This window comes from Vanacampus margaritifer, chromosome 7 (genome assembly GCF_051991255.1).
Source record: "Vanacampus margaritifer isolate UIUO_Vmar chromosome 7, RoL_Vmar_1.0, whole genome shotgun sequence".
Taxonomy (NCBI): Eukaryota; Metazoa; Chordata; class Actinopteri; order Syngnathiformes; family Syngnathidae; genus Vanacampus; species Vanacampus margaritifer.
The window spans coordinates 26,767,649-26,782,548 of NC_135438.1; the positions used below are offsets into that span (position 1 = coordinate 26,767,649).

At 39.7% G+C, this 14,900-nt stretch overlaps 1 protein-coding gene across 2 annotated transcripts in view; it reads left to right on the forward strand.

Annotated features, from left to right (window-relative positions):
- LOC144055055 (uncharacterized) overlaps nt 1–2,756 on the forward strand; it is a 91,618-nt gene extending 88,862 nt beyond the window's left edge. For both annotated transcript variants that reach the window (XM_077570681.1, XM_077570680.1), the window contains exon 24: nt 2,011–2,756. In XM_077570681.1, coding sequence (XP_077426807.1) covers nt 2,011–2,046 — 36 coding nt within the window. In that variant the 3' untranslated portion in view covers nt 2,047–2,756. The remainder of the gene's footprint in view (nt 1–2,010) is intronic.
- The last annotated feature ends 12,144 nt before the right edge of the window (nt 2,757–14,900 follow it).

Below are 14,900 nucleotides of genomic sequence, written 5' to 3' on the forward strand. Positions count from 1 at the left end.
ATTTTCAGAAATTTAATTAAATCCATATCACCCACCCACCCACTTGCAGTATTTCGGATGATAAGCACATTGTCCAATACTTGTAATATTTTGTATTATATGCATGTCATAAGCATTGCAACATTCATATGCATATTCATATTAAAGGGATACTTGACTCATTGAGCCAGTTTCAGCAGTAAAATGTTTTTATTTTTGTCCAGAATGATTTTATAACTTCATTATTTTCCATGTACAATTAATATCTTTAACTCTTTCACTGCCACTGACGTTTAAAGACATCAAGTAAAAACCTACGGAGCACTGCCAATGACGTCAAAAGACGTCATCCAAATATATATTTTTTGAAACGAATGGGGGGAAGCCTTCCGCATCTCTGGTGAAAATTTTAACCAGGTTTTTTTAGCCTAATGACTATTTTTGGCCCCTAGAGGGCAGCAATGACTGTCTTTTGACAAGAGCTAGAGCGTCGAGCAGGAGATCAGAATGGAAAACAAAGAAAAAATGGCGACCGGTTTGCGAGGAGCTCACGCCCGAGCCGTTTTTTTCAAAGCCCAAAAGCATCGACCAACGCTAAACGAGCACATTGATGACAACTTTGATCATCATCAATGATGATGATGATGATGATGATGACTCCGTGGATGGAAAGCATTGGCGCAGCAGTAGAAGACGTGGTGGGGGGAGCTAGATGGCTGAGGAGGAAATGGTGTCCGTTTGCAAAGCAGCTCTACACTTACAAGACCAAAGGGATCGGCCAACGCTAAAGAGCACATTGATGACGACGATGATCATCATCGATGATGATGATGAAGGTGAATCCGAGCTTGACGGCGAAATTGGAACCGCTGATGCGGCGGCTATGACGGCGTCATAAACGCGGAGCACAATCGAGCACGCACAGGCGGACGTTCGATCGGACGACGGAGAGTGCCCCGAGTCCAATGCATATTCATCGGAGGAGTGTGTACAGTTTGCTACTTGCTATTTATTCCCCGGAAAAAAAGGCTGTCAAGAAAGTAACGTTTGCACGCGAAACGGACAAAGTGAAAATAAACTGTTGTGCGAGTCCAGCGGCGTCTCCTTGCACGCAGGAGAGCGTTACAAAAAGAAAAACTGTATTTGAAACATCCACATAATTGTAAGTAGTACCACAGTTGCACACATTTGTAAATAGTTTGCGAAATTGTTTTGTCAAATTGTTACACTGTTGAATGGAAATAAACGTATTTTGCAATCAAAAAACACTTTTTCATTGTTGGTGAAAGCGTTTTACAGAAGTAAAGCACTATTTAGGTGTTTGTGGCATCATTCATGGACAAAAAGAAGTGTACAATTCACTAGAGAGCATGAAATAACATCGTTTCACAAAAAGCCGTTTTTCTCCGCTTTTTGTTTCAAAACAGAGAATTTCGGTGAAAGTAACCATTTTCTATTGTTGATTACTGAAGAACGGAATAAGGTAGAAACAAACTTTTTTTTCTGATGAAAGATGAGAGTCCAATCTTTCATTTGGTAGTATGTGTGTTTCCATTGTCCAAACACATAAGTTTCTATGGACCTTGAAAAATCTGTCAAAATGCTTAAATCGGCTGGCACTGGGAACAACCCGTTTCTGAAAACGTCTGGCAGTGAAAGAGTTAAAAACTAGTTTTTCCACTTGCTCTCGACTGACGATGACATTACCTGTGCTGAGGAAGTATCCCTTTAATGTTGAAGAAGACTAACGTTACATGGGCAACGTTACATCTTGAATAAAATATAAAAATAAAATTAAAAGTAAAATAGAACGAAACTCGCAGTAGTTTAAATATTAATATAAAGTGGAATTTTTAAGAATCTGAGAACAAGATTCATCAAAATTACGATACTGTTTCCTGTGTTCACTGAGGACTTGATTAAAAACAAAAACTTTTAATACGCCATTCACTAGTATTCATTTACAGTATGTTGAGCACTCTGTTACAAAGCCATGATGACTAATTCATTGTCTTTTTAATTCTTTTGCAGAAATACTTTGAGACAAGAAAAACAAAAAGTCAGTAGCTTGGACAACTGCTCTTCAGTGACTATAGCCATTCCTTGATGAGATCTCATCTCTTTGTTGTCCGTGTAAAACAAAGACTTATCATCAGACCACAGCATATGTAGATGTTTCATGCTTCGTGCAACAGATTGCAGTTGTCAACATATTGGTGACTTTAATGAACAACTGAATTAACTTTGAATTATTTCCTTTTTTGTAAATGGCTGAGGTAACTGAAGCTATAATTTTTTTTAACAAATATAAATGTTTTCAGGAAATTATTGTTCCTTATCAAAACAACAGTTGTTTTTAGTTTAGTTTAAACTTGTATGCTCTGATTTTACTCCTAGGAGATAGGGTCTGGCTATGAAGAAAAAATATTACTGAGTTAAAAAGTCAGACATCCCTGTATGTTTTGCAGTCTTTTGTTTCTGTGAAGATCCACTGTAGTAAAGGTAGATTAAGTACATATTCTCTCACTGATTAAATTTTGTTGATACTGTCTTGGCTTGATTGAAATACATACTGATTTCTGATCAGAGAGCAAGGTGAAACTTGAAATACATACTGATTTCTGATCAGAGAGCAAGGTGAAACTACCGTCAAGAGGGCTGCAAGAAAATAATAATAAATAATCCCATCCTACCCCACACACACACAGCTTTTTTAGCATATGGTATTAATTACCTTGTATGCCAATGTATCATGCATTAAAGAACTTGGTATGGCAGTTTGTTGATCTTGGGTTTATTGCAAGTAGTTCAGGTTCATTCAGAATTTTGCGAGCAACAGTATTTTATTTAATTAATCTGACTAGCACATATTTCTTTGAAATTTCAAATTTAGTCAAAAATAAACGTTTCATAGTTGTATATTTAATCAGCAATTTTTTAGGCTGCAGTTAGAGCAGGTTCAATTTGACACGAACAATTATCTGTTCTTGCGTGTGTGTGTGTGTGTGTGTGTGCGTGCGTGCGTGCAACACACAGCAGGTTGTGGTGGTGCTTTGCCCAGCTAGCTGTACGGCTAATGACGTGATAGCAGATCTCCACAGCTATTCAATGGAAGTTGTCGTTTTTTATGTTATTTTATTTCCTTGTTTTTAATTTGTATTTTATTATTTAATTAATGTAAATTGGATTGACTGGTATTTGTAATATTCTTCTATGTTCAATAAACTTAAAAAAAAAAAAGTAAAAGAAGGAAGTTAGCGGTGGTGGAAAGGATAAACAGACTTTCGACGAGGTTGAGGATTCTCCGGTAAGCACGGAAACTATAACCCTGCCTTCACGTGCTATGAGAAAGATGGACATTACCACTCAGAAACTCCCAATGGGCTCTTTGCACAAATCCACTACTTCCTGAAATTGAATTGATCTTCCCTTCTACTCCCACCATTTTCCATGTCCCTGCAGATGAGAAACACCCCCAGAGCATGATGACCCCACCACGTTTTGACAGTGGGGATGGTGTATTGAGACTGATGAGCAGTGTTGTTCTTACACCAAACATAAGCCGCGTTACCACCGCAGGAACTTCGGGGTAAATTTACGGGGCCAGCACCGTATGTGCGTGTCTCCACTGCATGAGCCTTCTCGACAGGGCCACATATACGGGAATTTATAAACAAGTCCCGATTGGACTCCGGCGCTGATTGGCTAAACCTAGATTGGCTAAACCTAGGGCAGGATGTGACGTCATCCAAACGCACCAAAAAAGTGATTTTTTAAATCTCAGCTGAAGAGGCGCGTGTAGCAGCAGTGGAAGGAACACATTTTTCTTTTCTTTTAAATTAATAAATGCACGATAAGTGGACAGACGAGGACGTGCAGGCCTTGTTTGCCTACTACGATAAGGAGGAAATACAGAGGGGGTTTGACTCGCGGCAGAATGAGAAAATATACCAGCAAATATCAACCCACCTCGATTCACTTGGAATACACCACACGGCAAAGCAATGCCGCGAAAAAATAAAACTGAAACAAGACTGTAGAAAGCTCAAAGATCACAACAGATGGAGTGGTTCTGACCGCAAAATTAACAAGTGGTACAGTCAACTAGATGCCATCCTCGGACACAGACCGTGCAATGCAACCAACCCCGTGGCAACAAAAGACTCAACTCCACAATCTGGGCAGACATCCATGAATGAAACTGTGGAGGAAAGCAGAGATTCAAGTCCCGGCGAGCTTTTGTCTACGGGTAATGAAGGTATTATTTTATTACTATATTAAATGTAATCTTTGCGTGTTCGAAATAATTGAAAAATGAGATCTGATGAAGAAGCTTCTTTTGCAAAAGATTTATTTTAGGAGCTCCTAAAAGACACAAGACATGCTTACATTCAAAAGTGATGTTAAGCCTCGAGTGTGTCAATATGAAAACACACAGTCGCTTTATAGATGAAAAAAGCATACTCCTCCTCTGAGGCTGGACAAAGGGTTAGTAATTATAATAGACAGACAAGTGATTTACTGACATGTTTACTTCAGTTCCGTCCAAAGCCGGAAATATATGATTAGACAGGTACTACCATGCGACCTAGACTCCCCTCAGACCCACAGTGTTATCACCCTGAGAACTTGAGAACATGCCTCCCATGTGCATTCCTATCTCACCAGCTGGAAGGGAGTGAAAAGTGTTATTCATTACAATACACAGTTATATGTCCAATATATTTCACACAAACATTATCACAGTTATATGGCATCTATATACTATAAGTAGATTCATAAACAGTAAAAATATGCATAGAAAATGTTAAATGTCTTCAGTCCCTCAATGAACAAAATATATTTGTTCAAAATAAGACATTAAATCCCTTAGAAATAGTCTAGAGAAAAATTCCAGCCGGATCTTCATCTGATGTCGCCAGCGCGGTCATAGCTTTAGAAGTTACAGATTCTACCATCATATAAGACGACTTGTTTTGTACATCTTGCTTTTCAATGGCTGTGGCAATAAGCCGCGTGCACAACGATCTCAAACAAGGAATACAGCAACAACCGCAAGTTGTCAAAAAAGCTGAAACCAAATTTTTATATCTTCCAAAAGCATCCATCCAGTTATCCAAATTGACGTATCGATACCGGACTGCTCTTTCATTTTTTTATTAAGTGTTCGGAGTCCCTCAATGGCATTGGTTAAACTTCCATCCGGTGCAGTGTTATTAGGAATAAAAGTATAACATTGTTCTCTGAACATTGAACAAACACCACCCCTTTCTGCAAGTAACATATCAAGGGCTACTGTATATGATTCTGATTTAGTCATTTTAGGTTGTTCTGTCTCACTCATAGTTTTATCAATGCAAATTAAAATTGGAAAATAGGGATCAGTTCCAGAGAACCATGCCCACAGCATTAGGCCATAACAAAAGGTGTTATTTATGGTTACATTAGGTGGCCGGATATTACCTTCAGGAAGAACAAAAGTTAATTCGAATTGATGTCCCATTCTTCTCAATGTTACTCTCTTGGCAAAACAAACTGCCTCCCCACTGGAACCTGACGGCCAGTATCGGCCACTTTGGGTGGTAATGAAGGTGCTCCAGTCCAGTCGTAAAACACTACCTGTCAAATACCACCAGTACTTGAGCCAAAGGCCCCCCACTACTAAATCCCTTCAAAGATTTAATGGGGAGTTTGACAGATATGTTTGTGTTAGGAGCAACGGTCAGGACAATTGAGTTATTATATGCCATTATCCATTGGAATTTGGGTAGAAATAACATTTCTTTTACCGGTGTGTTGTATTCAAACTCACGTCAAGGGGTTTCATGAAAAAACAAAATGGCACAACAATTAACAAGAGAAAAATCGTCACAATGCAGCAATTAGTAGCAGAGTTCTTCATCGAAGCCATCTTGAGAAGAAGTTCTTTTGTCGAAGGAGAAGGATGTTTGTCAGTCGTTGGTTGATTTTTTTTTTTTTTTTTTTTTAGAGGCGTCAGCCTTTTTCCGAACCCTGGCTCACTGCCAGAGATCGCAGGAAAGGTCACGGGACTTCATTCCCAGTGTGACTCTATCCTTGTGAATTGATGAAAAGGGGCATGTGACTCAAATCACCATTGAGTGATTTCTCCCTTTCAAACAGCAGATTGACACTTGGTCAGCATTGCCCATGGAAAAGGCACTCCAATGCAGCTTCCCCCCCTTGGACAGCTTGTCAGGTAGACACTGGAAACGGCGTGTTTTGGATCCGTCAGATGGCTCCAACTGGTGTGGGCGTAGATCATCAGATGGTTGCCCTTGGAGGCAGTGTTGAACTAGAAGCCGGCCTTGTAGATGAGAGATGAAACCAAGTAGCTCCTTTCCGATACAAGCGCACCGCACAGGATGTACGCTCCTTGACCTTAAATGGACCTAGCCAACGAGGACAAGACCATTTACGTTTAGTTACTTTCAACCACACATATTCACAATCATTTATTTTTGAAGAAACTTCTGTTTAGCTTAGAGAATGTAGACACTATCTCCTTAATTACTGGGGGCCTCTCAACGTGTGACTCCCTCAGCGGAACATTGGGGGCGGGAAACAGCCTGTTTTTATGACCCTCAAAAGGAGTCCAGCCTTTTTATATCTTATGAAGTTTTTGTTTTTTCAAATGGGTCCGTCTAATCCAATATTCCTAAGAAGCCCTTATAATAGTAGATAATGATTAATCAAATATTTTACCATGATATTTACATAGATTTAGCATAAATGTACTTTTTATCATACATCAAATTTCTGTATTTTTTACGCTGGTTTTTATTATAGCAGTGTAAATCATTTAAAAACAACATCATCTTAACCCAAAACTGCTCATGTCCGGCCGGGCCATAAACAGTCTGAGAAGAGATTTATATATATTTATACCTTTAATAAACACTGCAGTCCTACAGTTCATTTTTACAACTTGTCTCATAAAATAATGTCCACCAGGTGTCCCAATGTTCCTTCCACACCTAAATGGCAAATTCCATGGGCTCTAGAAATTATACTTTTCAATTGTTTCTGAAATTGAATATACTTACCTTATTTTCACCATGAGTTGTCTTCGCCAGCACATACTTTTCCTCCCATGGTCAAAATCCGAACACTTCAATTCTCCATCTGTGAATTAATTCACTCACATACTATAGAAGTATCACCTCATTCAGACTAACTTATAGTCCTATATTGATTTAATTCAACATGAACTGTTTGTGTGCATACCTTCCTTCGTGACACACACAGACAGACCAGTAACTGACTCCCTCATCTGATAAAGATCAATTTTGATCATTTCAGACCTGAATGTGAAAACTGCAGCCGCTTACAAATTGCTGCTTCAAAAAGGGAAAAAACGGACACCTTGTGTCCTGTTGATAATAAAAACCAAATTGGGGCAATTTGGCCAACACCAAGACTACAGGAGCAGATCCTGCTTAGTCTTGCAACAACAATTCCTAAAAACAAAACCCTTGGAGGCGCAAATTTGAATTCTGTCCAGGCAACACAGGGTGAGGAAAAAACAAACTAACTGTAAAATAAGATAAAAGATCAAAATACCTACTTCAAACAAACCAAAAAGTAATCTTAAAATGCTAATTATCCTCCCCTTTTCTACAGAGTAGCGGGGCTTATAAAACACAGCAGGCAACTTTGCAGATCATGACCCAATTAAAATCAGTGCTGCGACCTAAATCAAAAATTTAAAAATTTTAACCAGCAATTTTGCCGTAAGTGTTCCACATCTGAGTCCAATCCAGAAGCTAAAATTTAAAAGGAAAATGGGCAAAAAATTAGAAGACCAAATTCCACAAGCATCAAAGAACGGAAAATATAGTATTAAAGATTAGAATAAATTTTATACTACCCTAATTCACATAAGCCGTTCTCAATTTCCGAAACTGCGTTGCTATAGATCACATCTCCTTTTCCGACACAGTACAGAGTGCAAACTGTACTCAAAACAGACCAAAATATGACTCAAAGGCCGATCTCAGATGACTCGAACTTTGAGGCCACAACTGGATATGCAGGGCAAAGTTCAAAGCAGGCCTTAGCTGTCACTGGAGACCCCTGACAGTTTCATCAGGACGGCTGTGATGAGAGTTTGAGATGTCTGCTCAAAGAGTTGATGGACATTTTGCTCAGATAATTCATAAGAGTCATTGAACAGTCTCATGGCGAGCGGATTTGCAGTATACCATCCTTTTCGCAGTCCGTGCGATCACTTCCCCCTTCCCGAAAGTGACCATTGTTCAGTTCGCCGTCCACTCTGTGCCCAACAGCCAGGTTATTCCAGCACGTGGTAGACACCCAAGAACAACACCTCTCGTCAAAGATTGAACCTGCCTGAAACACTTATACACTCGGAACAGACAGAGGGAGATGAGATCATAGCAAGAGATTTATATGCTTGTTATAATTAAAAAAATAATAATTTTCTCAAAAAATATGTATTTTGTAGTTTCATCTAAATGTGTTCAAGTAGTATTACTATATTTACACATATGTCTACCATAGACTCCTTCTTCATTATAAGTTACCTCAAATTTAAGAAAATGTGACAGCTGTCAGTCACCCTGGCCACTTGGAGGAAAGTCCTCTCCAGACTTCTAGAATGGGACTCAGATAAGGACAAAGGTTAAATCATTTTCACACCTACGAATGAGTCATGAGAGATGTAAGGGGAAAAAATCAAAAGTCTTTTTTTTTTTTTTTTAATTAAAATTTGGTTTTATTACCCATTCAACTATAAAAAACACAGATCTGATTTTAAATAATATGATAGTGGCCTGTAGTTATCATCTAGACCTCTATATCTTTCTGCTTAACAGGAACAATTTGATTTTAACAGACCCCTGCTATTCACACACAACAGACTACAAGTCTCCCAAATGGAGACAATGGGAGAGAGGACTAAACTTATCACACCCCCCTCCCCACAGGAGACAAAAAGGAGAGAGAGAGAAGGGGGGCGGAAGAAAAACTTGTCATACACACTCCCCTGTCCTTTTTATCTAGTTTAATTTAATTTTAACAGACAACAGTACAAATCACCACCTTCTTAAAACAGCAGCTCACGGCCCCCATCCTTTCAAAATATGCAGATTTCCTGCTACCATTCTTTTTCACCCTTTTTTTGAGGACAAAGGATTTTGGAGGGAAAAAATTACTTTCCACCCGTCTTTTTCTTTCTTTCTTTCCTACACTTAAAAAATCACTGTCTCAAACAAACTTACACTTCCATTCACTTAACTCCTGCACTTTTCTCATCTCCAACTCATAAAATATCCACAGACGAACACAAACATCTCCGAAGTGCACAGACTCACTTGTAAAATACACCTGTTACTTCGTCTAATAATAACTTCACCACGTACGTATAGCTCAAATGTCGACTTATTCGCGCACAATCCATCGCAACGTTACGGCTGCGACACAGACACGTCGCGCGCATTGTAAGACAAACAACGAAAAAAACGCGTGGCCACAACACACCATGGAGCTTAACAAACAAACGCGTACACTCAACAATTCATTTCTAAACCAAGAGCTCTCGCTTGGTTCAAATTTTCCCCGCAGGTCATCTTTCACAGCCAACACTTCATCCAATTTATGTTCCAATTTCTAAACAGATGCGGCTGCCCACAGCTAACTCATCCTCAGCCTTAAAAACAGATTCGCGCGGTAGCGTCTTGCCAAAAAACTCATCTCCTGTGCATGGCAACTCGTACGCTGGAAGAGCCGCTAGCTTAGCATCAGCCTCCTTGTTTCTCAAAATCACTTAACACCACCATCCGCGCAACTTTCACAGAGCTACCCAACGCTAACATTCTAGCACAAAACAACATTTGGTCCACGACCCCACACCGTCTAACTTTTCTTCCATTCGAAGAAACTATAGATGTGTTTTTCACGGAGGTAATCAGCATCTGGCGCTGTTTACACAATCAACTTCTACAGACTTCATTAATGCAATCAGACATGTCTCAGATTTTAACGGTGGGAACCAACCTTTATCACAATTAGTCCGCATCCATTCATTTAAAAGATTTTTCATCTTCCGCCGTCGCCGTGGTGGCAGCGCTTCAGCCATGACGAGTGTTGCGGCCGTGACTTGTTCGCTTAGCGACAAGCTTTGAGTATGGACCGGAAGTTTACGCAAATCAAACCACCCTGAGTCTCGGTCAAAAATGTCGTCCATTATATGTAGTAACTTAGTCGTTATAATATTTATAAAGTCAGTGACGTCTCACTTATGATACTACAATAGAACAGATCAAAACTATTCTCATTAATCCCCCCAAAAAATTATTATATATATATATATTTTTTTTTTATTTTAGAAAAAGAAAAAACGAAACAGAAATTAAATATCTTTTTGCGCGACTTAATAAATACTTATCCGGATCTTCGCGGGCGGCTTCTTCACAGCTCTCGCTTCCAATGTGAATGATATCACACGAGCGGCTTCTTCATAGCTCTCGCTTCCAATGTGAATATCACACGAGCGGCTTCTTCATAGCTCTCACTTCCAATGTGAATGATATCACACGAGCGGCTTCTTCATACAAAAATAAAAACAAGACAGCCTATTCCACCGCGGAACAAATCTCATATGCCGTTTCCGAACGGCGGAGCGCTCCCACTTGACGTCACTTCCGTATTCAACGGGCCAACCCATGCATGGTTCAATGTCGTAGTAATTGTCAAAATCGAGGACTTTCGCGTCCCTCCGTAACAAATACGACTTCAAAAACCCCCCTAACTTGTTCACAGATCTCAAATACAATTTAGCACAGACGTAATGCAGCTCTGAGTAATCCCAAACAAGCAGAATTTCTCTACGTGGATAATTTGTCCACTCACCTTGTTAATATTTGCGCATTTAGAAATTCAGTTGTCCAAGATCATCACAGCTGTTGCAAAAACGTCCCAATTTGTCGCCGTCGAGGGTCACCATTTGAAGGTATTATTTGATTACTATATTAAATGTAATCTTTGCGTGTTCGAAATAATTGAAAAATGAGATCTGATGAAGAAGCTTCTTTTGCAAAAGATTTATTTTAGGAGCTCCTAAAAGACACAAGACATGCTTACATTCAAAAGTGATGTTAAGCCTCGAGTGTGTCAATATGAAAACACACAGTCGCTTTATAGATGAAAAAAGCATACTCCTCCTCTGAGGCTGGACAAAGGGTTAGTAATTATAATAGACAGACAAGTGATTTACTGACATGTTTACTTCAGTTCCGTCCAAAGCCGGAAATATATGATTAGACAGGTACTACCATGCGACCTAGACTCCCCTCAGACCCACAGTGTTATCACCCTGAGAACTTGAGAACATGCCTCCCATGTGCATTCCTATCTCGCCAGCTGGAAGGGAGTGAAAAGTGTTATTCATTACAATACACAGTTATATGTCCAATATATTTCACACAAACATTATCACAGTTATATGGCATCTATATACTATAAGTAGATTCATAAACAGTAAAAATATGCATAGAAAATGTTAAATGTCTTCAGTAATAACAGCATTCCACCTTTATTTCATGATGTTTTCATCTTAGCATTGTTGTTAAAGAGGCTAACGTTAGCCTATTGTTGAGTGGCTAGCACGCAGCCTAGCTCGAAGCCCAACAGCTCAGTTAATTTGTGGGACGAAGACTGGCTTGTTTACTTCTTTGTGCTGAATACATGGCACGTTTCTCATGTTTTCTGTGTTTTAGAGCAACTTTCGGAGACAACGCAAGTCTCGTTTGTGGAATCACCCTCCTGCAGCACTCCTCGCCATTTTGGGGAATCCAAACGCAACAGTGAGTATACAAACAGTTGAAGTGGATAGTGGATATTTATTCGGCAGATTTAAAGACACTCATTTAACTTGTTATACTTGCCAGTAACTTTTTTTTATTCCAAACGTGTGACGTGTTCATAATCCTCCAGGGTATACATCGCAAGACAGTAATTGTTTAAAAAACAAAATAAAAAAAAAACGTATGAGCTGGTTTAATGCATCTTTTGTTAATTCAACATATACATTTGACTTGTAATGTACATTGGCTTATTTTCAAAAAAACTTGTGAAGTGTTGCTGATCATCCAGCATACATATATCACGAGACAGTAATGATGTGTGTTGTATTTAATTTAAATTAATTTGATGTATTTGTATTTAATCTATGTTAGAAACCCCATTGCACAACTGAAAATAACACTGCTGGTTTATCTGGTCTTTTGCTGTTCCCTAAAAGACTATTTACACAAACAAGAAATAAACTTCTGTGTTATGAGGATTCAATCTGATTATTTTCTATTTAGTTTTTCTGCAGGGAAGAGAAAAGGGGACTTTGAATTCGAGCTCTTGAAGGAAGTTGAGGAGGATGGGAAGGAGGCCAGAGAGGAGAAAAAGAATGACAGCGAGCAAAAAAAAAAGTCATAAAGCAAACATGTCTACATGTGAAATATCTATATGGAGTTGCATCTTTCAGCTCTTACATGTGTTTCCAAGCTGAAGTAATTACAGCAATCAAAATCTTATCTATCTATCTTAAAAGTAGACAACACTAGTGACACTGTAGAACGCTAACGTTTTTTCAGGTAGCGCATTAGAGCTGCACCACCTGTATCAACCCCACCATTAAGCTGTGCATCTGGCTGGTTTATACAGTCATTTATTTTCAGAAGACAGCGCTATCTGCCCTTTAGCCGCCCAAAAGCATTTTCCACCACCACTCTAGCTCTGCTTATTCTGTAATTGTAGTTTGTCTGTTCTTCTGTGAGGCGACCATTGTCGATGAAGGGTTTCATGAGACAGTTGGTCTGCAGATATGTAGCATCACCCCGTATGAAGTAGCCCATGACATGTCTCTCAACGACACGTGTTGGTCCCGGGAACTTGCCGTTAGTGTCCAGCATATTCCCAAGTCCAGATCTGCGCAGAACTCCGGCATCATGCATGCTGCCAGGAAGCCCAGCAAAAACATTCGAAAAAGAGTCCTTTGCCATCCACAACAGCCTGCAGGACAATGGAATACCAGCCTTTTCGGTTAAAATACTGTGTGGTACTCCTCTGGTGCTAAAATGGGCATATGCGATCCATCTATTGCACCGATACATTGTGGCAGTCCCCATCTATTTTTAAAATAGTTTGTCATTTCCTGCAGTGTGGCTGCATCTAGAAATTGAAGCTAAAGTATATTTTCTACAGCTTAATAAAAGTCCTTCAAACACTTGCAAGTAGTTGATCGGCTGACTCCAAACAAGTGATAAATGTTGGAGGAATTGTGGTCTTGTGGGGGATCAGACCCACATCTTCTGGGACTGCCCCATCATACAAGGTTTCTGGACTGAAGTAAAGGGAAAATTGTGACACTTCCCCTGGATCCTTTCATTTTTTTGTTGGATATATTCTTGCATAATTTGTCCCATGACCAAAAGTATTTGCTTCATCTCCTCCTCATGACTGCAAGAAAAATGGTAACCATCAACTGGCTAAAACCTTAACCACCCACAGTTGCGCAATGGATACAAAAAATCAAACAGATGTAGTCAATAGAACCATTGACAGCACAACTGCAGATGAGGGTTCCTATTTTTGAAAGAAGATGGAGACCAATCTTGGACCTTGTTAGAAAAGGTATTGATACCCTGAGTATGTGGAGGTCATTTTTGTTGTTGTTTTTTTCTTATTACTTGTATTTGTATGATACCCACTGTATGTGAAGGCCCTATCTCAGGACAATTACTGTTATGATGTTGTTGTCAGTTTTGACATTAAAAGTTAAAAATAATAATAATAAATAAGATAGACACTTTGGCACAATCCCATTACTTCCTCTTAACCCTGCACCTTCTCCCTTCTACTTCTTCGAGGAAGCAAAGAAAAAATTCCCTCAAGGAATTGGTAATGTACTATAGCTATCCAATCCACTACGTTGTTACCTCGAGCCGCCGCAGCTGCGCGCTGGTTGTGACATAACGGACGTGACAATAGCGAGCGTTTACTAAAACACAATTGTGCCAATTTCTGCCAAAGTATAGAACATTCAATAAAACCACTATCATCACTATGACATTCAATATATATTACCATACTTCCATTTACGTGTCTCCTGCGTTTTATTTCCTGGTGTCGCCATTACTTCCACCATTGCTTCCCGCGGTGTTGCCGAGGGGGCATGACTGTAGTAAGGGAGAAGTGAGGGAGGCCGGGATCTATCTTCGTGAAAAGAGGACCTGCAGCCCTCGTCTCTAACTCTCTCCCTACATTTTACGGAGCATTGGGAAACGCCTTTGTCCGTGTGAACGCGCAATCAGGGGGGAGAGACGAGATGAGTGGTAAGGGGCAGTATTGGGATTGGGCCTTTGTTTCACTTCAAGATTGTGTGCTACTTTGTATTTAACTTTTCCATCAAATTTCAATTTCAATAAAATCTATTTATGTTTGTGGTCGTACCGTGCCAAAATGTTGAAAAACTCAAGGGGAATAAATGCTTTTTCAAGCTGCTGTACCTGGAAGTTGACTCTTATGTGCTGGAAGAGGACCCTCTTGAAAGGTGAAAAGGTGAGGAGCTCAACAGAAAGACCCTTTTAGGACCTTCCGCCACATAAGTAGAGTCAACTTCAAGGTCTGGAAGAAGGCTCATGAGCACTACCCAGAGATCCCATCCCCTCTCGACCATGGATTTCACATGAACACAGACTGGTTAGACAAGTTAGAACCACTATGGTTTGAGGGTGGCGTCATCCCCAAAGCTACAGGTGTCAGGGTCTGGTCGTCGAGGGCCTAAGTCCTGCATGTTTTCAAGGTTTCTCTACTCCAACACACCTGATTCAACGATAAGGATCATTATCAAGCTCCTGCAGAGCTTGCTGAGGAGCTTAAATATGAAT